We start from the raw sequence: 20,659 nt of genomic DNA, 5'->3' as shown, positions 1-20,659 counted from the left end.
AAATAAAACATCATTATAAACTTGCAATAAAAATTGCTCCTGTGGGGATGTCCACAGTATGAGTATGTAAGTCGCTTTGGATAAAAGCGTCTAACAAGTAACATGTAATGTAATAAACTGCACCAAAGGACCGGAAATTCATTTCTTTGTGTCTGCGTCTGGATCACTCTCCAACCCTCCTGTGTAGTAATGACAAAGGGATATAGGACATTATAGAGTCCAGAGTTATTCATGCAGTTGGTGACTAATCATGACGATGTTGGAGAGACGTATTGTTGAAGTGATTTCCTTGCTAAAACATCCGAGCTAGCCAGGATTTGAACCTAGAATCTTCTGATCCGTAGTCAGACGCGTTATCCGTTGCGCCACTAGCCCTGTGATTTCCCTCTGGTATCTGCGACAACAGTATGGTCACATGCTTTTCTGAGTTCTGTGTTGTGATAGCTTGGTGGAAGACTACATATCATATTTCCGCTCATTTCATCTACATTGTTATCTACTCACACATTAAAAAAAGAAGTGAAGATAGAGCGATTTTAAGCAACAACATTAAAGCTGGCATCGAAATAGAGTTGTTGCGGCAACACAGACAGTACGGTTAACTATATGATAACGGCCCCATTGTTCATTGAGTGCTTTGTAATTGATCAGCACATCATTGCTTGTATACATATAACATTACACGCGGGTACAAACTATGTAGGGGCACCCAGATTTGAACTAGGGACCTCTTGATCTGCAGTCAAATGCTCTACCACTGAGCTATACCCCCTGCATTAAATAATTTTCAGTTGCACATTCAGTATCTGTGAAACTATTGTAGGACAATATTTTTTATTAACCACGATCCTAACCGTCACTTGATTCACCGCGCACTTCATTGATCTTATAGCAGAGTTGGGATTTTGAATATTGTGACAACAAATACTTACTTTGTCCTTCAGGGCCCAATTTTGTTTTTGAACTACAGAAGATCAGCAAGTAACACTAACAATTCCTACAAGACTCCAAGAAAGCTGTGAATGCTTGACATTATAGAGTCTAGATGTATTCATGCAGTTGGTGGACTAATCATGACGATGTTGGAGAGACGTATTGTTGAAGTGATTTCCTTGCTAAAACATCCGAGCTAGCCAGGATTTGAACTTAGAATCTTCTGATCCGTAGTCAGACGCGTTATCCGTTGCGCCACTAGCCCTGTGATTTCCCTCTGGTATCTGCGACAACAGTATGGTCACATACTTTTCTGAATTCTGTGTTGTGATAGATTGGTGGAAGACTGCATATCATATTTCCGCTCATTTCATCTACATTGTTATCTACTCACACATTAAAAAAAGAAGTGAAGATAGAGCGATTTTAAGCAACAACATTAAAGCTGGCATCGAAATAGAGTTGTTGCGGCAACACAGACAGTACGGTTAACTATATGATAAGGGTCCCTCTGTTCATTGAGTGCTTTGTAATTGATCAACACATCATTGCTTGTATACATATAACATTAAACACAGGTTCAAATTATGTAGGGGGCACCCAGATTTGAACTGGGGACCTCTTGATCTGCAGTCAAATGCTCTACCACTGAGCTATACCCCCTCTGGTAAGCTGCAATCAGTTGATTATAGAGTCTCTGGGACATTACTGCAGGGAAAACATGTTTATCTGTGTGGCCACAACGCTGAGTACTACCCACTATACTGAAACGGCCACAAGCGCTTCATTCTTATCGCAGAGTTGGAACTTTGATATTGTGTGACAACATATGTAGGAGCCATTTTATGGGTGTTGATGGCGTGTCAGTTTATTTAATTTATATGTATAGTGCAATACTATTTTAAACACTTGGTGGCGGGGTTTAGCTGCACCGGGTGTATAAAAGGGGTCATAGGTGACAGGAAAGGAAGGGACACACGAGGAAGAGAGCATACCGATTTCACCAGCCCGGCAGATGCTCACCACAACTATTGACTGTAATTAAACCTTGGTATATAACGCTAAATAAAACATCATTATAAACTTGCAATAAAAATTGCTCCTGTGGGGATGTCCACAGTATTGAGTATGTAAGTCGCTCTGGATAAAAGCGTCTAACAAGTAACATGTAATGTAATAAACTGCACCAAAGGACCGGAAATTCATTTCTTTGTGTCTGCGTCTGGATCACTCTCCAACCCTCCTGTGTAGTAATGACAAAGGGATATAGGATATTATAGAGTCCAGAGTTATTCATGCAGTTGGTGACTAATCATGACGATGTTGGAGAGACATATTGTTGAAGTGATTTCCTTGCTAAAACTTCCGAGCTAGCCAGGATTTGAACCTAGAATCTTCTGATCCGTAGTCAGACGCGTTATCCGTTGCGCCACTAGCCCTGTAATTTACCGCTAGTATCTGCGTCAACAGTATGGCAAGATGTTTTTCTGAGTTCTGTGTTGTGATATATTGGTGGAAGACTGGATATTATATTTCCTCTCATTTAATCTACATTGTTTTCTTATCAGTTGATTATAGAGTCTCTGGGACTAATCATGACGATGTTGGAGAGACGTATTGTTGAAGTGATTTCCTTGCTAAAACATCCGAGCTAGCCAGGATTTGAACCTAGAATCTTCTGATCCGTAGTCAGACGCGTTATCCGTTGCGCCACTAGCCCTGTGATTTCCCTCTGGTATCTGCGACAACAGTATGGCCACATGCTTTTCTGAGTTCTGTGTTGTGATAGCTTGGTGGAAGACTACATATCATATTTCCGCTCATTTCATCTACATTGTTATCTACTCACACATTAAAAAAAGAAGTGAAGATAGAGCGATTTTAAGCAACAACGTTAAAGCTGGCATCGAAATAGAGTTGTTGCGGCAACACAGACAGTACGGTTAACTATATGATAAGGGTCCCTCTGTTCATTGAGTGCTTTGTAATTGATCAGCACATCATTGCTTGTATACATATAACATTAAACACAGGTTCAAATTATGTAGGGGGCACCCAGATTTGAACTGGGGACCTCTTGATCTGCAGTCAAATGCTCTACCACTGAGCTATACCCCCTCTGGTAACCTGCTATCAGTTGATTATAGAATCTCTGGGACATTACTGCAGGGGGAAAACATGTTTATCTGTGTGGCGACAACGCTGAGTACTACCCACTATACTGAAACGGCCACAAGCGCTTCATTCTTATCGCAGAGTTGGAACTTTGATATTGTGTGACAACATACTTTAAAGGATTTTGTCATTCAGGGCCGAATTTTTGTTTTTGAAAAAACAGATGATTAGCAAGTAATTCTAAAAAGCCCTACGAGCTTCCATGAATGCTGGGAATGCTTGACATTATAGGGTTCAGCCAGGGTTATTTATGCAGTTGGTTGAAAGTCCATTAACCCATAGTACCAGATGTTCAATGACTATTCATTTATAAATTGGAGAGATGTACTGTTGAAGTGATTTCTTGTCTAAAGGGATCCGAGCTAGCCAGGATTTGAACCTAGAATCTTCTGATCCGTAGTCAGACGCGTTATCCGTTGCGCCACTAGCCCTGTGATTTCCCTCTGGTATCTGCGTCAACAGTATGGCCACATGCTTTTCTGAGTTCTGTGTTGTGATAGATTGGTGGAAGACTACATATCATATTTCCGCTCATTTCATCTACATTGTTATCTACTCACACATTAAAAAAAGAAGTGAAGATAGAGCGATTTTAAGCAACAACATTAAAGCTGGCATCGAAATAGAGTTGTTGCGGCAACACAGACAGTACGGTTAACTATATGATAACGGCCCATTTGTTCATTGAGTGCTTTGTAATTGATCAGCACATCATTGCTTGTATACATATAACATTACACGCGGGTACAAACTATGTAGGGGCACCCAGATTTGAACTAGGGACCTCTTGATCTGCAGTCAAATGCTCTACCACTGAGCTATACCCCCTGCATTACATAGTTTTCAGTTGCACATTCAGTATCTGTGAAACTATTGTAGGACAATATTTTTTATTAACCACTATCCTAACCGTCACTTGATTCACCGCGCACTTCATTGATCTTATAGCAGAGTTGGGATTTTGAATATTGTGACAACAAATACTTACTTTGTCCTTCAGGGCCCAATTTTGTTTTTGAACTACAGAAGATCAGCAAGTAACACTAACAATTCCTATAAGACTCCAAGAAAGCTGTGAATGCTTGACATTATAGAGTCTAGATTTATTCATGCAGTTGGTGACCAATCATGACGATGTTGGAGAGACGTATTGTTGAAGTGATTTCCTTGCTAAAACATCCGAGCTAGTGGGTTTTGAACCTAGAATCTTCTGATCCGTAGTCAGACGCTTTATCCGTTGCGCCACTAGCCCTGTAATTTACCACTAGTATCTGCGTCAACAGTATGGCAAGGTGTTTTTCTGAGTTCTGTGTTGTGATAGATTGGTGGAAGACTACATATCATATTTCCGCTCATTTCATCTACATTGTTATCTACTCACACATTAAAAAAAGAAGTGAAGATAGAGCGATTTTAAGCAACAACATTAAAGCTGGCATCGAAATAGAGTTGTTGCGGCAACACAGGTTAACTATATGATAAGAGTCCCTCTGTTCATTGAGTGCTTTGTAATTGATCAACACATCATTGCTTGTATACATATAACATTAAACACAGGTTCAAATTATGTAGGGGGCACCCAGATTTGAACTAGGGACCTCTTGATCTGCAGTCAAATGCTCTACCACTGAGCTATACCCCCTCTGGTAAGCTGCAATCAGTTGATTATAGAGTCTCTGGGACATTACTGCAGGGGAAAAACATGTTTATCTGTGTGGCCACAACGCTGAGTACTACCCACTATACTGAAACGGCCACAAGCGCTTCATTCTTATAGCAGAGTTGGAACTTTGATATTGTGTGACAACATATGTAGGACCATTTTATGGGTGTTGATGGCGTATCAGTTTATTTAATTTATATGTATAGTGCAATACTATTTTAAACACTTGGTGGCGGGGTTTAGCTGCACCGGGTGTATAAAAGGGGTCATAGGTGACAGGAAAGGAAGGGACACACGAGGAAGAGAGCATACCGATTTCACCAGCCCGGCAGATGCTCACCACAACTATTGACTGTAATTAAACCTTGGTATATAAACGCTAAATAAAACATCATTATAAACTTGCAATAAAAATTGCTCCTGTGGGGATGTCCACAGTATTGAGTATGTAAGTCGCTTTGGATAAAAGCGTCTAACAAGTAACATGTAATGTAATAAACTGCACCAAAGGACCGGAAATTCATTTCTTTGTGTCTGCGTCTGGATCACTCTCCAACCCTCCTGTGTAGTAATGGCAAAGGGATATAGGACATTATAGAGTCCAGAGTTATTCATGCAGTTGGTGACTAATCATGACGATGTTGGAGAGACATATTGTTGAAGTGATTTCCTTGCTAAAACATCCGAGCTAGCCAGGATTTGAACCTAGAATCTTCTGATCCGTAGTCAGACGCGTTATCCGTTGCGCCACTAGCCCTGTAATTTACCGCTAGTATCTGCGTCAACAGTATGGCAAGATGTTTTTCTGAGTTCTGTGTTGTGATATATTGGTGGAAGACTGGATATTATATTTCCTCTCATTTAATCTACATTGTTTTCTTATCAGTTGATTATAGAGTCTCTGGGACATTACTGCAGGGGAAAACATGTTTATCTGTGTGGCCACAACGCTGAGTACTACCCACTATACTGAAACGGCCACAAGCGCTTCATTCTTATCGCAGAGTTGGAACTTTGATATTGTGTGACAACATACTTTAAAGGATTTTGTCATTCAGGGCCGAATTTTGTTTTTGAAAAAACAGATGATTAGCAAGTAATTCTAAAAAGCCCTACGAGCTTCCATGAATGCTGGGAATGCTTGACATTATAGGGTTCAGCCAGGGTTATTTATGCAGTTGGTTGAAAGCCCATTAACCCATAGTACCAGATGTTCAATGACTATTCATTTATAAATTGGAGAGATGTACTGTTGAAGTGATTTCTTGTCTAAAGGGATCCGAGCTAGCCAGGATTTGAACCTAGAATCTTCTGATCCGTAGTCAGACGCGTTATCCGTTGCGCCACTAGCCCTGTGAATTCCCTGTGCCGTCTGTGTCAATGGTATGGCTAGATGTTTTTCTGAGTTTTGTGTTGTGATAGATTGGTGGAAGACTTAATATTATATTTCCGCTCATTTCATCTACATTGTTATCTACTCACACATTAAAAAAAGAAGTGAACATAGAGCGATTTTAAGCAACAACATTAAAGCTGGCATCGAAATAGAGTTGTTGCGGCAACACAGACAGTACGGTTAACTATATGATAACGGCCCATTTGTTCATTGAGTGCTTTGTAATTGATCAGCACATCATTGCTTGTATACATATAACATTACACGCGGGTACAAACTATGTAGGGGGCACCCAGATTTGAACTAGGGACCTCTTGATCTGCAGTCAAATGCTCTACCACTGAGCTATACCCCCTGCATTGAATAGTTTTCAGTTGCACATTCAGTATCTGTGAAACTATTGTAGGACAATATTTTGTATTAACCACGATCCTAACCGTCACTTGATTCACCGCGCACTTCATTGATCTTATAGCAGAGTTGGAATTTTGAATATTGTGACAACAAATACTTACTTTGTCCTTCAGGGCCCAATTTTGTTTTTGAACTACAGAAGATCAGCAAGTAACACTAACAATTCCTACAAGACTCCAAGAAAGCGGTGAATGCTTGACATTATAGAGTCTAGATTTATTCATGCAGTTGGTGACTAATCATGACGATGTTGGAGAGACGTATTGTTGAAGTGATTTCCTCAGACGCGTTATCCGTTGCGCCACTAGCCCTGTGATTTCCCTCTGGTATCTGCGACAACAGTATGGCCACATGCTTTTCTGAGTTCTGTGTTGTGATAGATTGGTGGAAGACTGCATATCATATTTCCGCTCATTTCATCTACATTGTTATCTACTCACACATTAAAAAAAGAAGTGAAGATAGAGCGATTTAAAGCAACAACATTAAAGCTGGCATCGAAATAGAGTTGTTGCGGCAACACAGACAGTACGGTTAACTATATGATAACGGTCCCTCTGTTCATTGAGTGCTTTGTAATTGATCAACACATCATTGCTTGTATACATATAACATTAAACACAGTTTCAAATTATGTAGGGGGCACCCAGATTTGAACTGGGGACCTCTTGATCTGCAGTCAAATACTCTACCACTGAGCTATACCCCCTCTGGTAAGCTGCAATCAGTTGATTATAGAGTCTCTGGGACATTACTGCAGGGGAAAAACATGTTTATCTGTGTGGCCACAACGCTGAGTACTACCCACTATACTGAAACGGCCACAAGCGCTTCATTCTTATAGCAGAGTTGCAACTTTGATATTGTGTGACAACATATGTAGGAGCCATTTTATGGGTGTTGATGGCGTGTCAGTTTATTTAATTTATATGTATAGTGCAATACTATTTTAAACACTTGGTGGCGGGGTTTAGCTGCACCGGGTGTATAAAAGGGGTCATAGGTGACAGGAAAGGAAGGGACACACGAGGAAGAGAGCATACCGATTTCACCAGCCCGGCAGATGCTCACCACAACTATTGACTGTAATTAAACCTTGGTATATAAACGCTAAATAAAACATCATTATAAACTTGCTATAAAAATTGCTCCTGTGGGGATGTCCACAGTATTGAGTATGTAAGTCGCTTTGGATAAAAGCGTCTAACAAGTAACATGTAATGTAATAAACTGCACCAAAGGACCGGAAATTCATTTCTTTGTGTCTGCGTCTGGATCATTCTCCAACCCTCCTGTGTAGTAATGGCAAAGGGATATAGGACATTATAGAGTCCAGAGTTATTCATGCAGTTGGTGACTAATCATGACAATGTTGGAGAGACGTATTGTTGAAGTGATTTCCTTGCTAAAACATCCGAGCTAGCCAGGATTTGAACCTTGCGCCACTAGCCCTGTGACTTCAATCAATCAATCAATCAATGTTTATTTATATAGCCCAATATCACAAATGTTACATTTGTCTCAGTGGTCTTCACAGTGTGTACAGAATATCAGTATGACAATACGACACCCTCTGTCCTTAGACCCTCACATCGTACAAGGAAAAACTTCCAAAGAAAACCCAGTTTAAAGGGAAAAATGGGAGAAACCTCAGGGAGAGCAACAGAGGAGGGATCCCTCTCGCCAGGACGGACAGACGTGCAAAAGATGCCGTGTGTAAATTGAAAAGATAATACATTTGCAACATAGGTAGTCCAAATGTTTGGAAATGCATGTGTGTATAATAGGAAGATGAATCCACGAGGATATCCATCCAGGACCTATGATCCAGGACCACAGCCACGACTCAAGATCCAGCGCTCGCGATCCAGGACACAGGACCGCAGGATCATCCATGACTCCGGATCCCAGCGTATATAGACACCAAAAAGAAAGACATTTGGGGAAGCTGGGTTAATCGGAACATGAGTGTACACGGGTATAGACAGAGAGAAGGAAGAAGTAAGATGTCCCCCGACAAACTAAGCCTATATCAGTAAAACTAGGGGCTGAATCTAATCAGCCCTAACTATAAGCTTTATCAAAAAGGAAGGTCTTAAGCGCACTCTTAAAAACGGATAGGGTGTGACAGTTGGTGACTAATCATGACGATGTTGGAGAGACGTATTGTTGAAGTGATTTCCTTGCTAAAACATCCGAGCTAGCCATGATTTGAACCTAGAATCTTCTGATCCGTAGTCAGACGCGTTATCCGTTGCGCCACTAGCCCTGTGATTTCCCTCTGGTATCTGCATCAACAGTATTGGCACATGCTTTTTTGAGTTTTGTGTTGTGATAGATTGGTGGAAGACTGCATATCATATTTCCGCTCATTTCATCTACATTGTTATCTACTCACACATTAAAAAAAGAAATGAAGATAGAGCGATTTAAAGCAACAACAATAAAGCTAGCATCAGGTTCAAATTATGTAGGGGGCACCCAGATTTGGCCTGGGGACCTCTTGATCTGCAGTCAAATGCTCTACCACTGAGCTATACCCCCTCTGGTTACCTGCTATCAGTTGATTATAGAGTCTCTGGGACATTACTGCAGGGGAAAAACATGTTTATCTGTGTGGCCACAACGCTGAGCACTACCCACTATACTGAAACGGCCACAAGCGCTTCATTCTTATAGCAGAGTTGGAACTTTGATAGTGTGTGACAACATATGTAGGAGCCATTTTATGGGTGTTGATGGCATGTCAGTTTATTTAATTTATATGTATAGTGCAATACTATTTTAAACACTTGGTGGCGGGGTTTAGCTGTACCGGGTGTATAAAAGGGGTCATAGGTGACAGGAAAGGACGAGACACAGGAGGAAGAGAGCATACCGATTTCACCAGCCCGGCAGATGCTCACCACAACTATTGACTGTAATTAAACCTTGGTATATAAACTAGTGCTGTCAAAATTATCGCGTTAACGGCGGTAATTAATTTTTTGAATTAATTGCGTTAAAATATTTAATGCATTTAACGCATGGGCAGAATGGCCCGCCCCATACGTGCCAACAGTGGCAGCACCAGGGTATGGCTGGGGTAGGCTACACCCATACCAAGAAATGGCTTAGCCCCACCATGAAAAATTATGTTAAAGTAAGCAAAATAAAGTCTGCCAACACGCGCGGAGTAAATTGCACAGACAGCAGTTAGTAAGATTGATTTCAGTAGCCACGGTTTTGAAATGTTTTGTCACATAGTGATCGTCTTCTCAATAGAACATCTTTGATAATGTCTTCTGGCCAATCAGAATCAAGATAACGGCGTGGTGTTGTTGCAGGAAGTCCCGACGGAGAATACTTTTGCTGTAGTACAGGGGTGCACATAACTGGTACGCAGGTTATGTGCGTAATCTGAAATGCGTAACGTCACTTGTGTCACAAAGTGCATTTGCATACCGACGTACTTGTGAAGCTTTTCCAGAAGGCGGTTAGATCACCGGACGACAGAGTCGGTCTCCGTTTGCACAGAGAGGGCTGCTGTTAACGTCGGTCTGTACAACGGAATTGTGCCAAAACTACGCCGACCGGCTGCGGAGGGAGACTCCCCCCATCACTGGAGAACTGCGCTAAAACAGCTGATCACAACGTTCACACTCTGTGGTCACGAAGTACTCCACTAGCCGCCGCCGCCCCCCCCCTGTCGACTTTCCTGAAGTACTCCCCCGTTGATAGAAATCAACACGTAATGAATTAAGACCCCACGGTTTGATGATTGATAGGTGTGTGGGTTGTCTTTCATTTTGACACGCAGAAAAATGTTATAATAAACATAGATATTGTATGTTAAATGGATATATCCGCCTTCTTTCATTTATCTTTCCATTCCCAACAATGTACATAAATAAATGGCATATTTTGGATATAGTTCGAATGGTGATTAATCATGATTAATTAATTTTTAAGCTGTGATTAATCTGATTACAAATTGTAATCGTTTGACAGCCCTAATATAAACGCTAAATAAAACATCATTATAAACTTGCAATAAAAATTGCTCCTGTGGGGATGTCCACAGTATTGAGTATGTAAGTCGCTTTGGATAAAAGCGTCTAACAAGTAACATGTAATGTAATAAACTGCACCAAAGGACCGGAAATTCATTTCTTTGTGTCTGCGTCTGGATCACTCTCCAACCCTCCTGTGTAGTAATGGCAAAGGGATATAGGACATTATAGAGTCTAGAGTTATTAATGCAGTTGGTGACTAATCATGACGATGTTGGAGAGACGTATTGTGATTTCCTTGCTAAAACATCCGAGCTAGCTAGGATTTGAACCTAGAATCTTCTGATCCGTAGTGAGACACCTTAAGGTTGCGCCACTAACCCTGTGATTTCCCTGTGCCTTCTGTGTCAACGGTATGGCAAGATGTTTTTCTGAGTTTTGTGTTGTGATAGATTGGTGGAAGACTGAATATTATATTTCCTCTCATTTAATCTACATTGTTTTCTTATGTGATCATAAGTTACTCTGACAAATTGCAAAAATAAGTGAAGGTAAAGCAACAACATTAAAGCTGGCATCGAAATAGGGTTGTTGCGGCAACACAGACAGTACGGTTAACTATATGATAACAGCCCCTCTGTTCATTGAGTGCTTTGTAATTGATTTGCACATTATTGCTTGTATACATATAACATTACACACGGGTAAAAACTATGTAGGGGGCACCCAGATTTGAACTAGGGACCTCTTGATCTGCAGTCAAATGCTCTACCACTGAGCTATACCCCCTGTATTAAATAGTTTTCAGTTGCACATTCATTAATCTTATAACAGAGTTGGGATTTTGAATATTGTGACAACAAATGCTTACTTTGTCCTTCAGGGCCCAACTTTGTTTTTGAACTACAGAAGATCAGCAAGTAACACTAACAATTCCTATAAGACTCCAAGAAAGCTGTGAATGCTTGACATTATAGACTCTAGATTTATTAATGCAGTTGGTGACTAATCATCATGATGTTGGAGAGACGTATTGTTTAAGTGATTTCCTTGCCAAAACATACGAGCTAGCCAGGATTTGAACCTAGAATCTTCTGATCCGTAGTCAGACGCGTTATCCGTTGCGCCACTAGCCCTGTGAGCCACAACATCCATTTCAAAATATTAATAGAGACAAAGGGAGTTAAAGCCACAACAAAGGGCCAGCTTACCCCTGCCGTGACCCACATTCCAAACGGGGGTTGCTGCAGCCACAACCTGGAGTACTACCCACTATACGATCACGACCACATGTTTAAGTACTTTGTTATTTTGATAGCATTCTTGGAACTCTGAATATCAAATGCCTCCTGTTTTATGTGATGTGCGACAACTGACACTTAGGATTCTATCAAGCACTGCTCAGTAAGCCGTCCATTATAAAACTTAAAAGAAAGCATTTTTAATTGATTAGTATATATTTAGAATTTCTTCTGAAGTTGCTGTCTTTTTCTGTCGCCTGCTGCTGTGTCTATGAAGTGTCACAAATGTATTGATATTAAGTATTTAAAGTACTCCTGTGTTGTTTCTCTGAATGCATGTGAGTAGGAAGCAGTGGCCCTGCTGTCCGGACACACATCGATGCCTCCAGGATCCAGCCTGACTCTGGCTCGGGCCACTCTGCTGCTCAGCGACCTAAGAGGAGTACAGAGCATCACACTTCTCAAACTGACACAGAAACTACTTAAAAAGCAGGTAAACAAATACACAAACATGCATTTATATACTTCTACTAGTCAGAATTCAAAAAGCTTAAAATCACTTTTTCTCCATTTTCTTCAGCTAAGTGTTTTTGGTCAGAGAGTGGAGTTGGATGATGGAAAAATGTGCTTCCCTCCTCCTGGACCAAGCAACATCTACCTCCCTTACCTCTACATGCTGGATCAGACCACATTGCAAATTGGTAAATAAAGGACATGACACTGTTTTACACCTTTGTGGACTCAAGACAAAACAGTCACCACTTGTTCTCTCTAATGCTGCATTAGCAAGCTGTTTACCTTGTACACCACCAATGTTTAGCATGTTAATGGTCGCTAATCAGCATATATACCACAAAAGACAACTTAACCCCAAAGTCATCAGGATCCTCTGGTGTACCTTGAGTATCTGTACAAGATGTGATGGTGATAATTTAGTCTGGATACAAATGTCCTAATGAATCTGCCCTCCATAGAGCCACAACACAATTGTCACAGTCTCAAAACTTCTTTGAAACTTAACTTGAGGAAGTCCATGATGTTTACAATTTTCATCATTGATTAATTTGCTAATTTTTCTCGTGATTAGACATTTGGCCTAACCATCTCAGGAAAGTGTGTCAAATGCCTGTGACATTTTCCCTGATCTTTAAAAACTGGAAAACAGTCTTAACCAAAAGAACATTAGAGAATCTGAAACTAATGAATCTTTGCATTATCTGGTCAAAGGACTTAATCGGTTATCAGAAATATTTCCAAATAATATTCTGTTAATAGATTATTCTATAAACTAACTAATTGTTTCAGCTCTACTCTTTTGTCAGAAGGTCAGCCCCGCAGTCAATTCTTGTTACATTACTCTGTTTTGCACTTTATGCAGGTCGTATTCTGGATCTTAATGCCATGCAAATACCAGACCCAGAGGCCCAGTCATCACAATCCACTTCCAGGCAGAGATCACACCACTCCAGCCGGATAGAGAGAGACTCTCCTGCATCAGTTACATCCCCGTCTCTAAACAGCCTGAACACATCCAATCCTACGAGCCCACCATGCTCAGCCAGATAGCCAGAGTATATTAACAGCCATAATGTCGTGGATATAGGGCTGTACGCTCGGTAATTAAAAGCAAATAATAAATTGAACTGGAATCTCTGGTTACACTTAAAAATGCTGAACAATGTAAATGTAAGGAATGTTTATTCTGTTATGGATGATTTTACCTACAGTAATTTGTCATTGTCTGGAATAAAAAAATATGATGTTGATCCTGTGTATTTATATTTAGGTCTCCAATCTTATGGTATGTTCACTAGTAAATTGGCAGTACATGCAATTAGATAGATAGAAGAGCTGTTAGAGTTGGGAATAAACCATTTTGAAGGCAAGTGTAATGTGTCCTTTTAACATTATGTCTGTAAACCATTGCCTCTTTAATATTTTTACCTCTGGGTCAAAAACAATTTTCCACAACAACAACAAATGTACTTTAAACTGTGAAAGAGAACAACCCATAAGACAAAATGAACATAGATCTTGAAAGAAGGAACAAAAAGGTGAAAAAAAACAACTGTATTGGGTTTTAGCTGGGTAAGAGCTGCCATCTATAAAGATCTGGGAATTCAATTTCGGGTTTATTTTGATTTTAGGGCTACACTTTTTTAGAATGAATGATTATGGATTATAGTGGATTCGTCGTTAATGACAGATTATGAGATAGCTAAGGATAGCATGGTATGATTTACACATCATTTGATTCACTCGTGGGGCTGACCGACGAATAGACGCTTGTAGTTTGAGAGAAAAAAAAAAATGTCCAGATGCGATTGAAAAGTAAGATAGTTTATTCCAAAAAAGGCAAAAATAAATAAACGTTTTTAAACAAACTATTTGTCTTATAAACTGATATTTCAATGTTAACCTGTTAAGCCCGAAGGTCCCCGACGGCTGATACTTTAGTTTTTTTTTTCACGACACTGTGTCTCAGGGGATCTTAATATTTAAGAACTAGGGCTGTCAAACGATTACAAATTTTAATCAGATTAATCAAAGCTTAAAAATTAATTAATCATGATTAATCACCATTCGAACTATGTCCAAAATATGCCATTTCTTTATGTATATTGTTGTGGGAATGGAAAGATAAATGAAAGAAGGCGGATATATCCATTTAACACAGTATCTATGTTTATTATAAAAAAATGCTGTGTGTCAAAATGAAAGAGAGGACCTATCAATCATCAAACCGTGGGGTCTTAATTCATTATGTGTTAATTTCTATCAACGAGGAGTACTTCAGGAAAGTCGACAGGGGGTCTGGTGGAGTACTTCGTGACCACAGAGTGTGAACTTTGTGATCAGCTGTTTTAGCGCAGTTCTCCAGTGAAGGGGGGGAGTCTCCCTCCGCAGCCGGTTGGCGTAGTTTTGGCACAATTCCGTTGTACAGACCGACGTGAACAGCAGCCCTGTCTGTGCACACGGAGACCGACTCTGCCGTCCAGTGATCTAACCGCCTTCTGGAAAAGCTTCACAAGTACGTCGGTACGCAAATGCGCTTTGTGACACAAGTGACGGTACGCATTTCAGATTACGCACATAACCTGTGTACCAGTTATGTGCACCCCTGTACTACAACAAAAGTATTCTCCGTCGGGACTTCCTTCAACAACACCACGCCGTTATCGTGATTCTGATTGGCCAGAAGACATTATCAAAGATGTTCTATTGAGAAGACGATCACTACGTGACAAAAGTTTTTAAAACCGTTTCTGGTCTTCGGTATTTCTAGACAAGTGGCTGCTGAAATCAATCTTACTAACTGCTGTCTGTGCAATTTACTCCGCGCGAGTTGGCAGACTTTATTTTGCTTACTTTAACATCATTTTTCAGGGTGGGGCTAAGCCATTTCTTGGTATGGGTGTAGCCTACCCCAGCCATACCCTGGCGCTGCCACTGGTGGGATGTATGGGGCGGGCCATTCTGCACATGCATTAAATGCTTTAAATATTTGTAATGCAATTTAATTACCGCCGTTTAACGCGATAATTTTGACAGCATTATTAAGAACCTATTAATGTGTTATACCAGATTAATACCAGGGAATAATCTCAGATAATTGACGATACAAACCATTTTTACCAAAACAAAACACAAGTCTCATAAGAAGCATCTAAATGACCCCTGAGCGAAAAATGCTAACCTATTACTGCACCGATAATCACTCCTAGCTCCCTTATTACTTATCCTAGGTGCACATCCAACACATCGTTTATGATCGCAAGGAGACACAGAATCTAACGATGCCCACCTCAACACTGAAAGATATAATCTTGTGACGTTATCAACAAAAACGTACATCAAAACAAGTGGCACTAGGTAGCCCACAACGCTAACATGGTTTACCTTCATCTTTGTCTGGTCTAAACTGATCTTCAATGACATTAAAACGATAAAAAACGATGGTGTAGTTAATCCATAGGTTAATCCAATGTGACTGCGTCCCCTTTGAAATGTTCTGATAATCCATAAGCAATAAAACAGCTTTTCCGTTGCTTGATATCAGAGCAGCGATATTTCTCCCCTGTCCTGCAAGCTAGCATGAGCAGAGAGGCCACCATTTTTTTTAACATGAGTGTGTGCGGGACGATTTCCCTTGGATTATATTGGCTCTCATGGTCAGAAAGAGATGTCGCATGTCAAAATCGAACAAGGGGGGCCAGAGATATGGAAAATCCACCCAAATGGCCCCAGAAGAGTTTTTTTTTGTTGCTAAATCTGTCTAAAAAGGTCAAATATCACTTGTTTTGCATGAATCTTGATACAGGGTACTTATTATATATTGTAACGTAGAATCTTCTGATCCGTAGTCAGACGCGTTATCCGTTGCGCCACTAGCCCTGTGATTTCCCTTTGGTATCTGCGTCAACAGTATGGCCACATGCTTTTCTGAGTTCTGTGTTGTGATAGATTGGTGGAAGACTGCATATCATATTTCCGCTCATTTCATCTACATTGTTATCTACTCACACATTAAAAAAAGAAGTGAAGATAGAGTGATTTAAAGCAACAACATTAAAGCTGGCAGCGAAATAGAGTTGTTGCGGCAACACAGACAGTACGGTTAACTATATGATAACGGCCCCTCTGTTCATTGAGTACTTTGTAATTGATCAGCACATCATTGCTTGTATACATATAACATTAAACACAGGTTCAAACTATGTAGGGGGCACCCAGATTTACCCACTATACTGAAACGGCCACAAGCGCTTCATTCTTATAGCAGAGTTGGAACTTTGATATTGTGTGACAACATATGTAGGAGCCATTTTATGGGTGTTGATGGCATGTCAGTTTATTTAATTTATATGTATAGTGCAATACTATTTTAAACACTTGGTGGCGGGGTTTAGCTGCACCGGGTGTATAAAAGGGGTCATAGGTGACAGGAAAGGACGGGACACAGGAGGAAGAGAGCATACCGATTTCACCAGCCCGGCAGATGCTCACCACAACTATTGACTGTAATTAAACCTTGGTATGTAAACGCTAAATAAAACATCATTATAAACTTGCTATAAAAATTGCTCCTTTGGGGATGTCCACAGTATTGAGTATGTAAGTCGCTTTGGATAAAAGCGTCTAACAAGTAACATGTAATGTAATAAACTGCACCAAAGGCCCGGAAATTCATTTCTTTGTGTCTGCGTCTGGATCGCTCTCCAACCCTCCTGTGTAGTAATGGCAAAAGGATATAGGACATTATAGAGTCTAGAGTTATTAATGCAGTTGGTGACTAATCAAGACGATGTTGGAGAGACGTATTGTTGAAGTGATTTCCTTGCTAAAACATCCGAGCTAGCCAGGATTTGAATCTAGAATATTCTGATCCGTAGTGAGACACGTTAAGGTTGCGCCACTAGCCCTGTGATTTCCCTGTGCCTTCTGTGTCAACGGTATGGCAAGATGTTTTTCTGAGTTTTGTGTTGTGATAGATTGGTGGAAGACTGAATATTATATTTCCTCTCATTTAATCTACATTGTTTTCTTATGTGATATCATAAGTTACTCTGACAAATTGCAAAAATAAGTGACGGTAAAGCAACAACATTAAAGCTGGCATCGAAATAGTGTTGTTGCGGCAACACAGACAGTACGGTTAACTATATGATAACCCCATCCACCTCCACTGGTTGCCGGTCAAGTTCCGCATAACTTATAAAGTCCTCCTCCTGACCTACAAGTCCCTCCATGCCCTTGCCCCCCAGTACCTATCGGACATCCTCCACCCACATGCCCCACCCCGGAACCTGCGGTCTTCAGACTCTGGCCTGCTCACCACCCCCCGCACCAAACTGAGAACCTTCGGGGACAGAGCCTTCAGTGTGGCAGCCCCCACCCTCTGGAACGCTCTCCCTGCGGAGATTCGCAACATCCCCACACTGGACGCCTTCAAAAAGGTCCTCAAGTCCCATCTGTTTATCAAGGCTTTCGGCCCTTAAATCGATCTGTTGTTTTGTCTGTCTGACCTTTGTTTTGTTTTGTTTGTGCTTGCCCTATTCCTGTAAAGCGACCTTGGGTCCCTTGAAAGGCGCTATAGAAATATCAGTTATTATTATTATAACAGCCCCTCTGTTCATTGAGTGCTTTGTAATTGATTTGCACATCATTGCTTGTATACATATAACATTACACACGGGTAAAAACTATGTAGGGGGCACCCAGATTTGAACTAGGGACCTCTTGATCTGCAGTCAAATGCTCTACCACTGAGCTATACCCCCTGTATTAAATAGTTTTCAGTTGCACATTCATTGATCTTATAACAGAGTTGGGATTTTGAATATTGTGACAACAAATGCTTACTTTGTCCTTCAGGGCCCAACTTTGTTTTTGAACTACCGAAGAGCAGCAAGTAACACTAACAATTCCTACAAGACTCCAAGAAAGCTGTGAATGCTTGACATTATAGAGTCTACAGTTATTAATGCAGTTGGTGACTAATCATGACGATGTTGGAGAGACGTATTTCCTTGCCAAAACATACGAGCTAGCCAGGATTTGAACCTAGAATCTTCTGATCCGTAGTCAGACGCGTTATCCGTTGCGCCACTAGCCCTGTGAGCCACAACATCAATTTCAAAATATTAATAGAGACAAAGGGAGTTAAAGCCACAACAAAGGGCCAGCTTACCCCTGCCGTGACCCACATTCCAAACGGGGGTTGCTGCAGCCACAACCTGGAGTACTACCCACTATACGATCACGACCACATGTTTAAGTATTTTGTTATTTTGATAGCATTCTTGGAACTCTGAATATCAAATGCCTCCTGTTTTATGTGATGTGCGACAACTGACACTTAGGATTCTATCAAGCACTGCTCAGTAAGCCGTCCATTATAAAACTTAAAGGAAAGCATTTTTAATTGATTAGTATATATTTAGAATTTCTTCTGAAGTTGCTGTCTTTTTCTGTCGCCTGCTGCTGTGTCTATGAAGTGTCACAAATGTATTGATATTAAGTATTTAAAGTACTCCTGTGTTGTTTCTCTGAATGCATGTGAGTAGGAAGCAGTGGCCCTGCTGTCCGGACACACATCGATGCCTCCAGGATCCAGCCTGACTCTGGCTCGGGCCACTCTGCTGCTCAGCGACCTAAGAGGAGTACAGAGCATCACACTTCTCAAACTGACACAGAAACTACTTAAAAAGCAGGTAAACAAATACACAAACATGCATTTATATACTTCTACTAGTCAGAATTCAAAAAGCTTAAAATCACTTTTTCTCCATTTTCTTCAGCTAAGTGTTTTTGGTCAGAGAGTGGAGTTGGATGATGGAAAAATGTGCTTCCCTCCTCCTGGACCAAGCAACATCTACCTCCCTTACCTCTACATGCTGGATCAAACCACATTGCAAATTGGTAAATAAAGGACATGACACTGTTTTACACCTTTGTGGACTCAAGACAAAACAGTCACCACTTGTTCTCTCTAATGCTGCATTAGCAAGCTGTTTACCTTGTACACCACCAATGTGTAGCATGTTAATGGTCGCTAATCAGCATATATACCACAAAAGACAACTTAACCCCAAAGTCATCAGGATCCTCTGGTGTACCTTGAGTATCTGTACAAGATGTGATGGTGATAATTTAGTCTGGATACAAATGTCCTAATGAATCTGCCCTCCATAGAGCCACAACACAATTGTCAGTCTCAAAACTTCTTTAAAACTTAAAGAGCCTGTGACACGAGTTTCCCCCATCATCCAAACCCATCAATTTGAGTAAATATTGTCCCCTTGAAAACCGTTACTGAACTGATTTTGGATATTTGTACTTTGATAACCATTAATCTGCCCTTCAATGTTGACAATTTTCTGGATCTTCTCGGGGATTCTTCAAGTCCCGCCAAATGATGTGTGACGTAATTGCGGGCACAGCGCTCCAGCTGCACGGTTCAGGATCCCAGCTTCTGCATGTAAACGCACGATGGTGCACACAGCAGCAAGCTCAGACAGCGATGACAGTTTAATTTTGAACGTATCTGAGAGCTCATATGAGGCTGAAGGATCGGTTTATGTTGTATGATATCTGTTAGAAGTTTAGCAATGAGGTGCGTCAATATGGGCGATCATACCGTCATGTAGCCAGTGGTGGAATGGGACTAAAAATCATCCCGGGACTCTCGACCGGCCCACTTCGGTACCGCTAGTAAATTGTCAACGGGGGGAGTGGGGGATGTCAGGGGCGGCGGGTGCTGTAGATAGTATATATGTAAATATTTGTGTCACTGCATCCTGGTAAAATACAAATATAATGTATAATGTCTGTGTCTTTGACCTCAGCGCTGCTAGCCACCTATGCCCTGTACTACGAAGCCAGTTGTACGTCTTCGCTGCATACGGCAGTTTAAACTGTATTTCCTTTATCCTGTAATATGACTTGAGAGATTTAAACTCCGCACACTGAGTTGATCTCTTTTCTATAGACGCCGGAGGCGGGCAGCGTCAGGTAAAAAAAGTTATTTAGCCTTCCCAATCCTGAGCCTCACGCGCCGCCTATGGGGGATCTGCTAGTGACTTATCCGACCGGCCCACTTCGGTACCGGCCCATCGGGATTCGTCCCGATGACCAGTCCGCCACTGCACCCAGCCCACGTAAACTGTCAACGGGGGGAGCCTCGCTGCGGGGAAACGGTGGACCTAGTGTCCCGATCGGAGTGGGAATAATAATAATAATAATAATAACCCGTGCATTTTATCCATTAATTTCCCCAACATTGTGGTAAAAAAACCACACGTTTAATCCATGTTGGTGTACTACAACTACAAAAAGCATCGGT

At 41.0% G+C, this 20,659-nt stretch overlaps 2 protein-coding genes and 20 non-coding genes across 28 annotated transcripts in view; 2 read left to right on the top strand and 20 right to left on the bottom strand.

Moving 5' to 3' along the window:
- cfap54 (cilia and flagella associated protein 54) overlaps positions 1–13,580 on the top strand; it is a 78,546-nt gene extending 64,966 nt beyond the window's left edge. The window contains exons 55-57 of the mRNA XM_034098946.1: positions 12,161–12,307; positions 12,395–12,515; positions 13,193–13,580. Of these exons, the coding sequence (XP_033954837.1) occupies positions 12,161–12,307; positions 12,395–12,515; positions 13,193–13,380 (456 nt within the window). The 3' untranslated portion in view covers positions 13,381–13,580. The remainder of the gene's footprint in view (positions 1–12,160; positions 12,308–12,394; positions 12,516–13,192) is intronic.
- Positions 303–375, bottom strand: trnar-acg (transfer RNA arginine (anticodon ACG)). The gene has a single exon. It is a non-coding gene; the product is annotated as a tRNA-Arg (tRNA).
- trnac-gca (transfer RNA cysteine (anticodon GCA)) lies at positions 701–772 on the bottom strand. The gene has a single exon. It is a non-coding gene; the product is annotated as a tRNA-Cys (tRNA).
- Positions 1,126–1,198, bottom strand: trnar-acg (transfer RNA arginine (anticodon ACG)). The gene has a single exon. It is a non-coding gene; the product is annotated as a tRNA-Arg (tRNA).
- Positions 1,525–1,596, bottom strand: trnac-gca (transfer RNA cysteine (anticodon GCA)). Its single transcript has one exon. It is a non-coding gene; the product is annotated as a tRNA-Cys (tRNA).
- Positions 2,300–2,372, bottom strand: trnar-acg (transfer RNA arginine (anticodon ACG)). The gene has a single exon. It is a non-coding gene; the product is annotated as a tRNA-Arg (tRNA).
- Positions 2,581–2,653, bottom strand: trnar-acg (transfer RNA arginine (anticodon ACG)). Its single transcript has one exon. It is a non-coding gene; the product is annotated as a tRNA-Arg (tRNA).
- trnac-gca (transfer RNA cysteine (anticodon GCA)) lies at positions 2,980–3,051 on the bottom strand. Its single transcript has one exon. It is a non-coding gene; the product is annotated as a tRNA-Cys (tRNA).
- On the bottom strand, positions 3,467–3,539 carry trnar-acg (transfer RNA arginine (anticodon ACG)). The gene has a single exon. It is a non-coding gene; the product is annotated as a tRNA-Arg (tRNA).
- trnac-gca (transfer RNA cysteine (anticodon GCA)) lies at positions 3,865–3,936 on the bottom strand. Its single transcript has one exon. It is a non-coding gene; the product is annotated as a tRNA-Cys (tRNA).
- On the bottom strand, positions 4,679–4,750 carry trnac-gca (transfer RNA cysteine (anticodon GCA)). The gene has a single exon. It is a non-coding gene; the product is annotated as a tRNA-Cys (tRNA).
- trnar-acg (transfer RNA arginine (anticodon ACG)) lies at positions 5,456–5,528 on the bottom strand. Its single transcript has one exon. It is a non-coding gene; the product is annotated as a tRNA-Arg (tRNA).
- trnar-acg (transfer RNA arginine (anticodon ACG)) lies at positions 6,052–6,124 on the bottom strand. Its single transcript has one exon. It is a non-coding gene; the product is annotated as a tRNA-Arg (tRNA).
- trnac-gca (transfer RNA cysteine (anticodon GCA)) lies at positions 6,451–6,522 on the bottom strand. The gene has a single exon. It is a non-coding gene; the product is annotated as a tRNA-Cys (tRNA).
- Positions 7,219–7,290, bottom strand: trnac-gca (transfer RNA cysteine (anticodon GCA)). The gene has a single exon. It is a non-coding gene; the product is annotated as a tRNA-Cys (tRNA).
- trnar-acg (transfer RNA arginine (anticodon ACG)) lies at positions 8,778–8,850 on the bottom strand. Its single transcript has one exon. It is a non-coding gene; the product is annotated as a tRNA-Arg (tRNA).
- trnac-gca (transfer RNA cysteine (anticodon GCA)) lies at positions 9,054–9,125 on the bottom strand. The gene has a single exon. It is a non-coding gene; the product is annotated as a tRNA-Cys (tRNA).
- trnac-gca (transfer RNA cysteine (anticodon GCA)) lies at positions 11,291–11,362 on the bottom strand. The gene has a single exon. It is a non-coding gene; the product is annotated as a tRNA-Cys (tRNA).
- trnar-acg (transfer RNA arginine (anticodon ACG)) lies at positions 11,637–11,709 on the bottom strand. Its single transcript has one exon. It is a non-coding gene; the product is annotated as a tRNA-Arg (tRNA).
- A 3,180-nt stretch (positions 13,581–16,760) lies between the features above and the next one.
- The window catches only part of dixdc1b (DIX domain containing 1b), a 32,668-nt gene continuing 28,769 nt past the window's right edge, over positions 16,761–20,659 (top strand). For all 7 annotated transcript variants that reach the window (XM_034098948.2, XM_034098953.2, XM_034098949.2 and 4 more), the window contains exons 1-3: positions 16,761–16,849; positions 18,882–19,028; positions 19,116–19,236. In XM_034098948.2, coding sequence (XP_033954839.1) covers positions 19,147–19,236 — 90 coding nt within the window. In that variant the 5' untranslated portion in view covers positions 16,761–16,849; positions 18,882–19,028; positions 19,116–19,146. The remainder of the gene's footprint in view (positions 16,850–18,881; positions 19,029–19,115; positions 19,237–20,659) is intronic.
- Positions 18,024–18,095, bottom strand: trnac-gca (transfer RNA cysteine (anticodon GCA)). Its single transcript has one exon. It is a non-coding gene; the product is annotated as a tRNA-Cys (tRNA).
- On the bottom strand, positions 18,358–18,430 carry trnar-acg (transfer RNA arginine (anticodon ACG)). Its single transcript has one exon. It is a non-coding gene; the product is annotated as a tRNA-Arg (tRNA).

Source organism: Pseudochaenichthys georgianus, chromosome 14 (assembly GCF_902827115.2).
Source record: "Pseudochaenichthys georgianus chromosome 14, fPseGeo1.2, whole genome shotgun sequence".
Lineage (NCBI taxonomy): Eukaryota > Metazoa > Chordata > Actinopteri > Perciformes > Channichthyidae > Pseudochaenichthys > Pseudochaenichthys georgianus.
The sequence above is the reverse complement of the archived record's forward strand: the minus strand, read 5'-3'. Positions and strand labels throughout refer to the sequence as shown.